This window comes from Scomber japonicus, chromosome 1, assembly GCF_027409825.1.
Source record: "Scomber japonicus isolate fScoJap1 chromosome 1, fScoJap1.pri, whole genome shotgun sequence".
Lineage (NCBI taxonomy): Eukaryota > Metazoa > Chordata > Actinopteri > Scombriformes > Scombridae > Scomber > Scomber japonicus.
The window spans coordinates 26,094,933-26,108,293 of NC_070578.1; the positions used below are offsets into that span (position 1 = coordinate 26,094,933).

The 13,361-nt window shown below is 37.3% G+C and overlaps 1 protein-coding gene across 1 annotated transcript in view; it reads right to left on the reverse strand.

Annotated features, from left to right (window-relative positions):
- The window catches only part of gpc5a (glypican 5a), a 120,846-nt gene that overhangs the window by 38,424 nt on the left and 69,061 nt on the right, over positions 1-13,361 (reverse strand). Inside the window, exon 8 of the mRNA XM_053318653.1 lies at positions 1,066-1,228. Within this exon, the coding sequence (XP_053174628.1) occupies positions 1,066-1,228 (163 nt within the window). The remainder of the gene's footprint in view (positions 1-1,065; positions 1,229-13,361) is intronic.

The window sequence follows — 13,361 nt, forward strand, 5'->3', positions numbered from 1 at the left end:
TCTCAGTGAAAGCAAGAGCAGTAAAACATTGTTTTCAGAGCTGCTTTAACCTTGGATTTCAGTACTTTCCTAATTGATTTAATTATACTATATCAATGAAACAAAAACAGAAAAATCTACAGCAAAAAGCCACTAAGAAAAAAAAAAGTTTTTGTAGAAATGTTGAGAAAAAACTGCAGAATCCTGGAGGACTGACCCTCGGTCTGGCTGAGGTGGGGAATTCCCAGTATTTGTGTAAGGGTCAGGCAGCAGGGGACAGATGCTCAACAGAGGTCATAGCCAACAGTGGGTCATAAATATGGGAGACAGGCTGATCCGTCCTATGACAAGGAAAGGGCGGCTCTACTGTAATGGGTAATAAATGTCAGAGCCTCCCTACAGCCTCAGATGAGCGATTGTTAAGCAGCTTCGCTGAGCCTGAGCTGCTAAAGCCTCAAGACAGAGTGACAAGCAGTAGAGGAAACATTTACACGGATAGAACGGCTTGTTTGGATGACGCCCCCCTTCCTCCCTGTCGCCATAGGCAAAATGAGAGAGGTGATTAATCAGGTTGTTAGCATGTGTGATGGAGAGGAGAGGAGAAAGGAGAGGAGGAATCCATGTGCTGAGAGGACAGTGTGAAAGGTAACAAAATGGAGAGGAGCTCCGCTGCTGTGATTCATCAGGGGTTACTGATCCTCTGGGGAACAATAATTTCTCAAGTAACAGGCCTTGATTGCAATAATGTCCCCATAGCAACTATTATCTTTAATGACTATTATTATGACTGTCATAAAATGGAGACTTGAGCAACTGTTATTAAAGTATGATATTGCGCAACTGCACCTTTGAATGATCGAATCCTTCTTTCAATTTTTAAATCCTGCAACTGTAAAAAACAGTAGAAATATTTTTAAGCACTGCAGCTACTAAATGAACAAGATGTTCAGTATTGATCATTGATTATAGTAGTTTATAGTAATAGTCAATGAATATGGGTTCTTGCTCTATGTGTGCTTGGGAACAATGTATTGAAATGGTTAAGTTGTTTATTGTCCAATAAAATCACAAAAGGTTAAGACTTACATTTGGGGACTCTCTGCACTTTCCTCTTAACCTCGCCACCACCTGAACCACCACAACCATCCTCGTCATCACAGTCGCCGCTGTAACGTCCCTCTGCATCTCCACTTCCTGTTTCAATTTGGTCCAATGTCCCCAGTTTAGGAATGCTCTTTCCTTGCAGCAGCTGGTTATGAAAAATAAATACACAGAAATAGATATTTATAGATTTTCCACAGAAAATTACACAGATTTATTTAGGTGGATCGGTTTATTTTTCCACATATCAAAGGGTGTCACGTTTACTGCTGTAACAAGCATTATATACACAGTGTTATTTATCATATTCACATTTCATATTCACAGTATGTTACAGTGAACAAGGTCCTCTCATGGCAAGGGCAGTTCTGAATATGCTGTCAGAATGAAGACAAAGAGCTACTGATTATACAACTAATCAAACACAGTCCTCTACACTAAAACAGCTGTGGGAATGGGCAGGAAATTGTATATTTTAGTACAATTTTCATCCCAGATCTTTCCTTTCCTGTTTTTTGGGTTTATTGTGTATGATTTTCAACAGATAGCTCCCCCCCCCACTCAAGAATGTGTATTTCCTTATTACTTCAGTTGAGATGTTTGAGCTTCATTGTGTAGAATGGTGTATCGAGAAGGCTGTCATCACATTCATCTGTTTAAAAGTGTTAATTCCCATGTTTCTGATCATTCAGAAAAAAATGACCCTGACATATACACATTTAGGCTGGGAATGCATGTTTATGAGCACCATGTTTATGAACTATGAGCATCAACAATTACCCTGAACATCACCATGCTTAAATGTATCTATACTATGAATTACATGAAGCTCACCCCACTCAGCAGAAGTGGACTGCAGGGCATCTAAACTTTCTGCTGTATTGCAATGCAGCAAATTCTCAATCAAATACTTTGTGAACTCAGTGCCAGGGGAAATGCATACGCTAATTGGCACATTTAAATTCATGGTGCGTCACTGGAAACAGGAGAGAATGCTTTGAGTTGATCAGAAAGGTAGTGTCTATAGTCCAGGCATTACAGTCCAGGAGGTAGATCTCTGGTCAAGGGCTCAGTGTGTGGAGTTCAAAGGCTTTAACTTTGTAACTTGAGCTTTTAGTTTCAGTTATTTACAGATTTCAAAAGAGAAAAAAGGTTAAGATGTAGGTTTAAATATATCCATGCGAGTGAGAGGAACCTGTGCTATTTTCATTCACACATACATAAATCATCTCCATCACATGACCCAGTCAAGTCACAACTTTATTTATTAGAGCAATCACTGAGGAGTTGATTTGAGTTCAATTGATTTAAAGCTTTGATTATTTGAAACATTTTCTAACTCATTAACTTGATGAAAGGTGTGGTTTCTGTTCCCAGTTCAATCTTACAAATGTATTTATCATGCACACACTGACACCAGCAACTAAAATGAAAGGATACATTTGTTTCTATTCTATATTTTTCTTATTGTCAACAAATCCCATAAAAGAACCAAAACCAACAATGAACTGATCATATGAACAAGTCTAATCTGTGTAGTCAAAGCTAATACAGCTTATTCAGCTGTGCCATAAACCTCCATTGTTCTCAAAAAGCTATTAAAAAGTCATCAGTAAACCACACCGTTGCCCTGGGTGACATGTTTTTTCATTATAATTAATATGAGACTGTAGTTTATTTTGAGTCTGTACTACACCATCCTGTTGCCTTAAATACCCACTAGCGCACCAAATCTGCTGTTGAAAACAGTCCCTAGCAAATGCAGTATTTACTCCAGTTTAAGAAATGTTTGTTAAAAACCACAAAGCCTGGCTGTTTGGGAAATTATTGAATCTTTTTTGAAAATGCTCCTAAAACAAACAACTAAAAACAAATGTAACTTCTACTGGCAGGATAGCAGGAGCACAATAGGATTGCATGTGTTATGTGTGTTGCATAGACTGTACTGTATATGGTGTTGTAATCAGGGTCAAAGTAGAAGCTAAACGCTAACGTTAATGCTTTTAATGCTGCTTACCAACCTAACCAACAGACGCAACAAGAACTAGCTAATCAAAGGCTAGAGAGTTAAAAATAATAATAATAATAAATTTAAAAAAAAATTAGGGTGGGTCTTAGCAGAATATTCTCCATCATTGTAAATGAAAATTTCAGCATAGGTCTGTTTTGTTATTTTTGTTATGTTAAAAAACATTTATCTATATTAAGGACCATACAGACAGTGTTATAATGGAGTTTTTTTTAAAGATGGAGATTGATTGTTGTATCTATTATCCAATGTGTGCACTTGTTTCATTTCAGCTCAGTATAGAGAAATATGATGACACTGTCAACACCATGTATCCATATAAGTATGCATTCAGAATAGGTCATTGATTGAAATGTATAGACTTTTCAACATAATCCATGGCTTCAAGTCTGACCAAAACCCATATGCTGCAGTGTCGATCAATGTGTAAAAGGCAATACGTGTTTGAGACAATATTAATAAATTAACATTGGTCCCAAATTCACCAACTTGGACAAATTGATATAGACACCCTACAGCACAAATACAAACCAATAAGAACAATATTGGCCAGATTTGTTCATGCAGCACTGGACAGCGCTGTTGACTTTTGCCTTCATTATACAGCAATGCCACTGAACCGCTGGCAACTGCAATTCGTGGTATAGAAATTGGTGACTGTGTCCATACTTTGTCTCTCTATGCAGATGATGTACTGGCATACCTCTCAAGACGAGAGAATATGGAAACAATTTCTGGTTACAACATTAATATAAACAAAAGTGTAATATCTCTTAATGCCAGAGCTAATATTCAATCTCTTGGTACCATACTTCAGTGGAGCCTGAATCACATCACATACTAAGGATTCAAAATTCCAAATGAGGAGCAAAATACATTATCTCTTAACTAGACACCATTACTAAAAAAATACAAAAAATGAATACATTGCAAAAATGCCTGTATCTTTTCCATGTTATCAATTCCAATCCCAAACTATTTTCAAACAACTCAGCTCGTCTCACCCAGCTTATATGGAGGAAAAAAACACCCAGGATAAAACTGACAGTATTACAAAGACCTTGAAAAGGGTTTACTGAACGTCTCTAATAGAGTAATTCTAATAGATAGCACAAATTAAAACATAAACAAACAAATTGAAAAAAATTGAACAGCATCAGCTAGATAAGTAGAAATTTGAATCAGCACCATACATCACTTCTTTAAATTCTCCCCTGGTTATAACCACAAACCCAATTATTGTCCATACATTTAAGACTTGCCAAATAGTTCAGAAGAAACCAGGTTCTACTCAATCTATTTATGGAGTTGTTTAAAGATTAAGTCCTTCCGACTTTTTAAATGTTTTCCTCTCAGTACAGACTACCCTGCACTCACTTTTTGAAATACCTTGAGGTGAGGAACCTTATCATCTCATAACAAGATGGCCATCTACAATCATTGTTGCTTTTAGATAAACATGGAGTAATAGGTTTTATATTGTATACCTACTCAGGAACGTTTCAAATATGGGAAGTGTAAGTGAAATGCAAATGGAAGAAGTCATTGAGAATACTTTTGAGAAAGTAAGGAAACGCTGCACTGTTCACTCAGTATTTCTCTTTTAACACTAGATATACAATTATACCTATACTCCTGTCATAGGAAAGCCTCAGTATTCACAATTCTACCCAAGATGTAAAACTGGAGTAGGTACATTGATAAATATTGTATGTTATGGGCCTGCCCATGTCTAGACTCATATTGGTCAATATGAGAATATGAGACTCAATGTGCTTAATGACATCACAGGAATAACCATCACAACAGAACCAAGATTACCCCTACTGGGCAACACTATGATAAAAAGTCAATACAAACAGACTAAAATCTGTTACTAATGGATTAGCTTCATGTGTACCAAATGAACAGGTAATGTCCATGAAATAGTACTCCTTTTATATTCAAATAAGTATTGAATCCAGCTGTCATCTGTGGGTCAGAAATGTTTGTTTTATAGTTGTGTTTTCTTTTCTTTTTAACCCACTCTTTCAACTTAATTGATACACAAGGGCTATTGCTTATTCCCTCTCTGCAACTATCTTATTTTATGATTGTTTTTTAATACTTTATATTGTTTATCTATTCGTTTGTCTTTGAATTAGTACATATTCTGAAGAAATCAGAAGTCAAATCTGCAGGATTGGGTGGGATGGATGTATGTGGATAATAGGGTGTGGGGTAAAGAGGATGAGGGGTGGGTGGTGGTGGGAGGGGGGAGAGTTAGGCTGATCTGGCATCTATGTGATTATATTTTTGTACTTTGTTGCATTATTCAGCTCAAAGGCTGTTACAGTATGTTACAAAATATACTGTTGAAAAAAATGTCTGTAATCAAAGACTGAATCTATGTAAACATCAGAGGTTTCAGTTCAGCAGTAAGTGATGGGAGTACAGCCTTCTGAATTTTAAACAGACTTTCATGTCTTTATCCTCATGAGTCAGTAAAATCTGCTTTCACATAAATTACACATGAGAAAACCTAAGCATGTTGATTTGGTTTGGTTTGTTACTTGCAGATGACACAATTTCATTAATAAAATTAATTCATTAAAGCTTGAATATGAAGAATATTTATTAAAAGCTATATTTTAAAAAAAAATAATACAGCCACGGGGCGTTTTGAGGGGTACAGAATGAAAGTATTGCTTTTCCATAAAAAAAAAAAAATTTAGTCTGAATTAATATTTTTAAATTTTTTTGACGGGTTCGACAATGACGTTCTGACACGTTCTGTGTACATTGTACCAGCCAATTAGCGACCGGAATTGCGGGTTGCCAGGGTTGTCTGTTGTTCCGGCGCAGCTACTGTAGGCTGGCACTGGGTGAAATGGAGTTGTAAACAAACACGGCCGTGTTGGACTTACTAAAACCAGCGTTTTTTGCTCTCAAGTACAACTTTTCATCACAAAACTTCGAAGGTAAGACAGAATATCTGTTAGTCGCTGTAAATAAGTGGTTGTTTACCTTTGTATGCTGCTGGTTCACTGAGTTTTTAGCGCAATAATAGTGGTACTGTTGAACTCGCCAGGGTCTTAGCTTTCATATGAGATGCTATTTGTTTGTGTACCATGAAGTATCAAAACGGTAGCAATGGAAATGTGGAGAGTGGGTTGACTTTCTGACGCTATTCGGATTTTGATATTTGATCATTAACCTCTTAACGCACGCTGTTCCGTTCAAGGGACGGGACGGATGTTAGGAGGTAGCCACACGTTCTTCTGAATGTTTTAAACACCAACCCTTAAACATATATACTCATGCCGTACATTGTTGGAAAGCTTAGATTGTTCTGATTCATTCAAGACCACTCACGACTTATATGGTTGCTCCCAGCCGTAATAGTATTAGCGATTAGCTTGGCTAGCCACTCAGCTAAGTGAGAAAAGCTATAATGCCTACATACCTTCAAAGTCTTCCCTTTATCCACAACGATCATCTTATGACACAGGACTTTATGTACAGCTCGCCAAGTATCCATTCTTGTGAAATATGAAATCCGTTTCCATAAAACCGGAATATTTTCCTCAATATGTCCATGTATTTAGTCCAACACGTAATGTAATAACACAAATAACAAACCATATACGGTCCGTTTACGTCATTTCCTGACCTGCGCGTTCATCTCAGAGTACACGTGACTAGATGTTTACGACCGTGATTCTCTTCTGCTTCTGACGACACCACACACAAGCCAATCGGTGTTTAGGATTAGGCAGTACATGCAGAGACATTGCTGCTACTCCCACTGGCGTGTTACAATGTAATGTACCTCGGTGGTTTCAAGTCAGTTACAGCGAGGGTATGTTCGCTTCCTGTTTTCAAAATAAAAGCACCAACTCTATCGTTATGGTTTTCTTAATAATAAAAGGCAACGGGTGTTTTATTTTGTGAAAATGACCGGAAGTGCGTTACTCGCTACGGCTAACTTGAGTGGCTCCGAATTCGCGGGAACAAAACTTTAAGCAGATGTTATTTGGACAAATTAGCGTCACATTGTTGATCTAAATGGCTACTTTCTCGCCTAAAAAGGTTAGACATGTGGATAAAGTGGTATATTTACAGAGTTAGAGCTAAAATAAAATCCGGCACCGGACCTGGCAACCCAACTGCTGGAATTACTTTTTGGTTGTTGCGACTACGATCTCGAGACATTAGATGGCGTTGTTCTGCTCATTCTACATATTCTACCTTTAATAAAACCTTAGTTTTTCGCAGCAATCTCATTTGTTCTGAAATATTTTATGGTTGATCAAATCTGTCAATCAGCAGGCAACTCAATTCTTTTATTTTTCAGGGCCAGGGGAGTAACTGCTGTGTTTAATTGTATTGAACAGCTGTACTGCTCTTTCTGACACACAATGAAGGAAGCCTGAATAGCCTAACTGTGTTATTAGCCTCAGTCCTGTGAATGACGTGAGGCTTTGTCTAACGCTGGCTGTGAGACAGGTGCACTGATTTCATACAGTGCTTCTCTAAATGAGAAACTGCTCTGAGTGGGTACCCTTGGGGTAGGCCTCTGGCTGTTCTTTCAGTTTCTGGAGAGTTGGTGACAACAAATAACACCAATTACTCCTTCCACAAACAAAACTGCCCATGGCATTATAAATCAAATCAAATCATTGAATCAATCTTTATTTATATAACACATTTAATACAGTGGCTGCAGTGTGCTGCACATGACCAAAAGACAAGGCAACAAAAACAAAAGCAAACAGAGGTGAACAAAAGCACAAAAGTGCAAAATAACAAATTAAAAATGAAGCAACAATAAATTAATAAAACAACTGACAGGGCACCTCAAGTAAAAGCTAGGATGAAGAGATGTCTTAATGTTTATTTTTATAAAAATCCCACAGAGGTAGAGCCTCAGATCCCCAGGCAGACTGGACCACAGTAGCAAAAAGCTGTCTCCCCATGTGTAATGAACTTCACTACTGTGCACTTCGTATGCTTTTTATAACACAGTCATCCCTTACTAATTGGTCATATATTCTCTTTTAAAACTGCCAATTAAGAGCTAACACTAAAGAAGATAATAATGAACAACACATTTTCTGCAAATCCTTTCAGTTTGCTGGTTAATTTACTGTTGCTGTTGTTTACTGTCAATGCAAATTCTAACACTTTCTCCATTTGTTTCACATTAAAACACCTCTAATTGGTATTATTCACAGTTAACTAGACTTGCTCTGTCTGATCTCGGTCTTCAGATTTTGCAAAACGTCAGTGTACAGCATTGAAGTCAACTGGAGGACAGGGCACTGCTCTGGTAACCGATAGCAGGTATTTGGTGTGCTTATCCAAGTATGTTTGAGTCATTATCGTGATGACTTTGCTGATCTTGGGCTATTTTGTGCCTTAAATAGGACGTACTTTTCCAGGTCTATATTCATGCAGCCTCAGTTCAGCCTCTGTTTGAAACAAGCTGTTTTAGCTCCTGTGTCTTTAAGTCTTCCAGAAGTTGTCTCTCAGCAGACTAGTGGTGGTACCACAGGCTATGTAAACAAAATGTAGTGGCATTTGACCATTTAACATTATAACAGTATAAATGACAGAAAAATCACATAAAGTATAACAAGTCGTCTTTAAGTCTGTCTTTTGATTGACTCACTTTTCTTCTTCTTTTGGGGACTTTGCCAATAGGTTCCATTGAGATCCCTGCACCGAGTGCAGTTTTCACTGAGGAGTTACGGCAGTGACAATTTTACTGTCAAGAAGAATTAAGGAAAAGGGGTGCATCTTCGAACTCCTGGAGTTAAGTACTTTACTCTCCTATCCTACCTTGACTTGGGTAATAATTCTCAAACGTGGCAGAATATAGCAGAGAGGACGAGGATAACAGATAAAAAAAAATGTGTGTCGATAGTCTGTAGCTTTCTAATTAATTTATCTCTCAGATTACGTGCTACTCTTTATTTTGAATACTGTCTCACATTAACTATTTGCTCTTGTGCATTAAAGCTGCAGTTGGTAAATCTTATAAAAGTAACTTTTTGTCATATTTGCTAAGACTGTCACTATGTAAGGACAGCATTATATGAAACTAGTAATCAGTAAAAAAAACAGGCTCATTTAGCCCTGCCTACTGCTCCGACTGCAAATTGCCAGAATCCACTGCGACCTGACAAAAAGAACCAATCAGCCAGGATTTTGTCTGATCATAGCTGTCAATCACTGCTCACGCACACAGCCCCCTCCCCCTTCCTCCTCAGCTCGGTCAAGCTCATATTTCCGAGTTTCTAGGTAAGGTATAGCCATGTGAAAGTCACTGTAAAGCGTTTTATAGCGTTTTCTAGCTGTGTGGAGTGTAGTTCATGTATTACCGATCGCAGTTATACGTGGAGGCAGGGCAGGAGTGCAGCGGAGGGGGAGGGATCTGAAAGTTGTACTTCTTCAAATTTGATGCTAAGTCCTCTCTCTCCTCAAAGTTACCAACTGCAGCTTTAAGTCTAAAACAAGCATTACAAATGATCTATATAGCTTGTGCAGTCACAGGCTTACAACAGTTCAGAATTGGCTTTAGCTTACAAGTAACTTTAAGAAGCTCATCTAAATGACCCAGAGTGCTGATTCGTTTCGATTTAAAGTGTAAAGTTAATGCTCGGGCAAATGCAACAATGGTAGTCGTCGTGGCAACCACTGCGCAGTAAGTAAACATTCCATCAGTTGTCCGCTGGAGTTCCTGTTTGATCAATGGGAGGAAACACACTCAGTGGAGAAAACTGCTGAGTCTCTGCTGTTTGCTGTAAATAATAATGAGGATAAACAAGCAATGGCCACAGGAGGCAAGAGACGAACCAACTGGATGGGGAGTGAAAATGAGGAAAATTGTTTAAAAATGATTAGTGGAGTGCCACAAAAATAGAAGAAAAAAAACAGTCACCATACAGCCCCAGCTCAACACCGAAACTGTAGGAGGGACATAAAACATGATAATAGATCTGCACGCTGAGGCCTGGGAAGTGTGCAATAACTTGGTGTTCTGTTTGTTTTGTTTTTTATTTTTCTTTAATCTTTCATTGGATGTGTCATGAGTGTGTATGTAGCAAAGTGTACATCTTTAGCTGTTATATGTATTTTATGTGTATTTATTGTCTGTAAGGGCAACTACTACTATGCACTACGCACTTTGAGTCCATGACAAATTTCCCCTAGGGGACAATAAAGTATATTCTATTCTATTCTATTCTATATTTAGCACACTATGCAGGCAGCTTCTCTCAGTCTCGAAAACACACATCATTCAAAAATCGCAAATCACCATTCAGAACAAAATAAAACACTATGTTGTATATTTCCATTGTGCACTGATACACGTGACACAACAGTGCAGCACTCTATGTACTGCCAACTAACATGATTAATAGACCCTAAATATGTTTTTTTATTTAATTTATTTCTTTTTTTTTTACAGATCTTATTACAATAAAAAATAATAATAATTCCATCACTTTTTCTATTTATCTATTTATTTATAATACAATGTATTCCTTATTATAACAATGGTTTTGTGTATTTGCATATTCATAAAATCAGCTATGGCCTCTTTGGAGTTTTTTTTGTATTTATGCATAATCTTATCTTCTATAGTCAACTCCACTTCACACCTGAAATACCCCAAAAAATCTCTCTCCTCGAGGCCCAACATATACATTTCTAACTTATCTGCTGCACACATTACAAAAACAATTCTTCCTCAGGAAATCCCAACAAAGAATCTGGTATGTGAAGTCTCGAAGATTTGGCAAGGGAACCGAGACCAGGCTTAACTTTTATCATTGCACCATAGAGAGGTTTCTGACAGGCTGCATCACAGTATAGTAAGTATATGATACGGTAGTTTTCCCTGTAGAGGACTGGAAACTGCAACAAAACACTGTAAAGGCAGCATCAAAAATTTACTGGCACAGACCTGCTATGGTTCTATGATATCTTCATTACCTGATGCATAAGGAAAGCCCAAAGCATCATCAAGGACACCAGTCATCCAGCCCACACACTATTCTCACTCCTGCCATCTGGAAAATGCTACCGGAGCATTAAATCATGCACCACCCGTTTCAGAGACAGTTTCTTCCCACAGGTAGTGAGAATAATGAATAGTACCCACACACACAAATATGCACACACAGACACAAAAGATGCATCTATGATGTGTATAGTTCTGTGTTTGTGTGTATTTTGCGGTATCGCTTAATTATACTGCCTATTGTATTTTTTAAACAGTGCCAAAGTACAAGAACTTTATTACATTTTTTAACACAGATGAACTTGATCTTGGCATCTGCCTCAGGAGTAAACAAACTGAGGTAGGTAGGTAAAAATAAAAAAGTAATTACACTTTAGATATGTTATGCTTTAATCATATGCGTTTGACCTCTGGATAATCATCAGAAAAATTGAACCATGCCATTGATTTCAGAATTTTTAACACAATATCAGAACAGGAATAACATACAGCACAAAACACATAGAAAATTCTCATTGCACTACCATCTAATGTATTGATATTTTCAACTAGCTTTCACTCCAGTTCATGACCTAAAGCCATTAATGCATGTACTTAAGCTGCGTCTACGTACAATAATGGAACAAGGTGAGGGCCATGTTACTCTGTATCTTGTAAATGTAAAGGCATCATCACTATATTTATCCTGTTTACACAATAATTTAGTCTGCTTTTTCCACCACAGAAGAAAGCAGATCTTGTACCAAAAAAATTCAGACTTTAAGATTTACATTCAGTGACAAGTAATAACATACAGTTTGTATGGTTAATTGCAATCTACACTATACATTATGGCATAAGGTGTGTAAAGTAAATTTCCTAAATAGGTGCAGGGTGTCAGGTGGCAAAATGAATCACACCTCTGGAGATCTAAGGGATGAATCGAGCTCTGCGTCGATTTTTAAACTCATTAGTATTCTCTTTGAACCCGTTCTACCATCAGTAAATAGAGGGTGGAGGAGAGATCTTACAATGATCATATTTGCCAGTCAGAGGAGAAAAGTGTCAGGATGTGAGTCGGCTCCCAAGACACACACTGTCATTTTCCATCTCCCTCACTGCAGCAGCAGCACTGACAGGGTGTTTATCCGGACCAAGTGCAGCAGCAGCAGCTTGACAGCAGGTCAGTGAGTGTGAGGCCAGTGCAGAAATTATAATATAATGTGAGTTGTTGAATAATATTATTGTTCAAATCACAACACAACATTCGGACAATTTCAAATGTAAAACTAGAAATATCTTCTTTTTTTTATTATTGCACATTAAAAAATCGAAATGAACAATGAATTGATCCCACTAACTTTTGTTCATGTTGCCAAAGCCTGATATTCCTCTGTGCCATAAAGCTCCATTGTTGTCCAAAAACTCATCAACAACACAGCATTTCACTGGGTGACATAAATGTAGATAGTCGTTTATTTTCAGTCATCCTACATACATCTTCCTGCTGTCATATATGCCCACTAGAACACCAAATCTGTATTAATCCACTGCTGAAAATAGTCCTCAAGAAAAGCAACATTTCCATACTGAAATATCACTGTACTGTCTTCAGAAAAAAACAATGGGCTTGAGGCTGAGAGGCACAGAAAGGGTAGAGAAGTCAGTAAATATTGCAAAATTGAATTTTCATGCCATATGTGAGTTGCCATGAGTGGATAAAGGAGGAAATAAAAGAAAAAAAGTGACAATGAACATTTTGCATATGTTCAGTTTTTCATTTGCTATGGTTTTCATTAAAAGTTAGTAAAATGTATTTGGTAATATACAAAATATGTTACTTTGTGCATTTTGATATTATTGTATTGCATTAAATGTCTGCCAAGACCATTTTTGCTCTGGGAAAATAACACCGTAAAATTATTACATATAGATGTATTTTTTAGAGAAAATGTTCAGATGTTAAAATGTATATTACTCAGATGTGTTCATGCAATGTATTTAGTTATTGGAATATAATAATCATAATCAGTTGCATTCAAGTCCTACAAAGAGGATTATGCTGCTGCTGCTCAAACTGTTTTAATTATGGTTACACACATGCAATCAGTTAAGATAAAGTTGTTATCTACAGGTATGCAGCTTAGCTGGATTTGTCTTTTAATGTTCTTATTTTCTGTGTAATGAATGACATAATGAGTGTGGGCTTAAAAAAATGTTATTCTGCCGGTTTTGTCTCCAATTATGCCTCACTTGCACAGT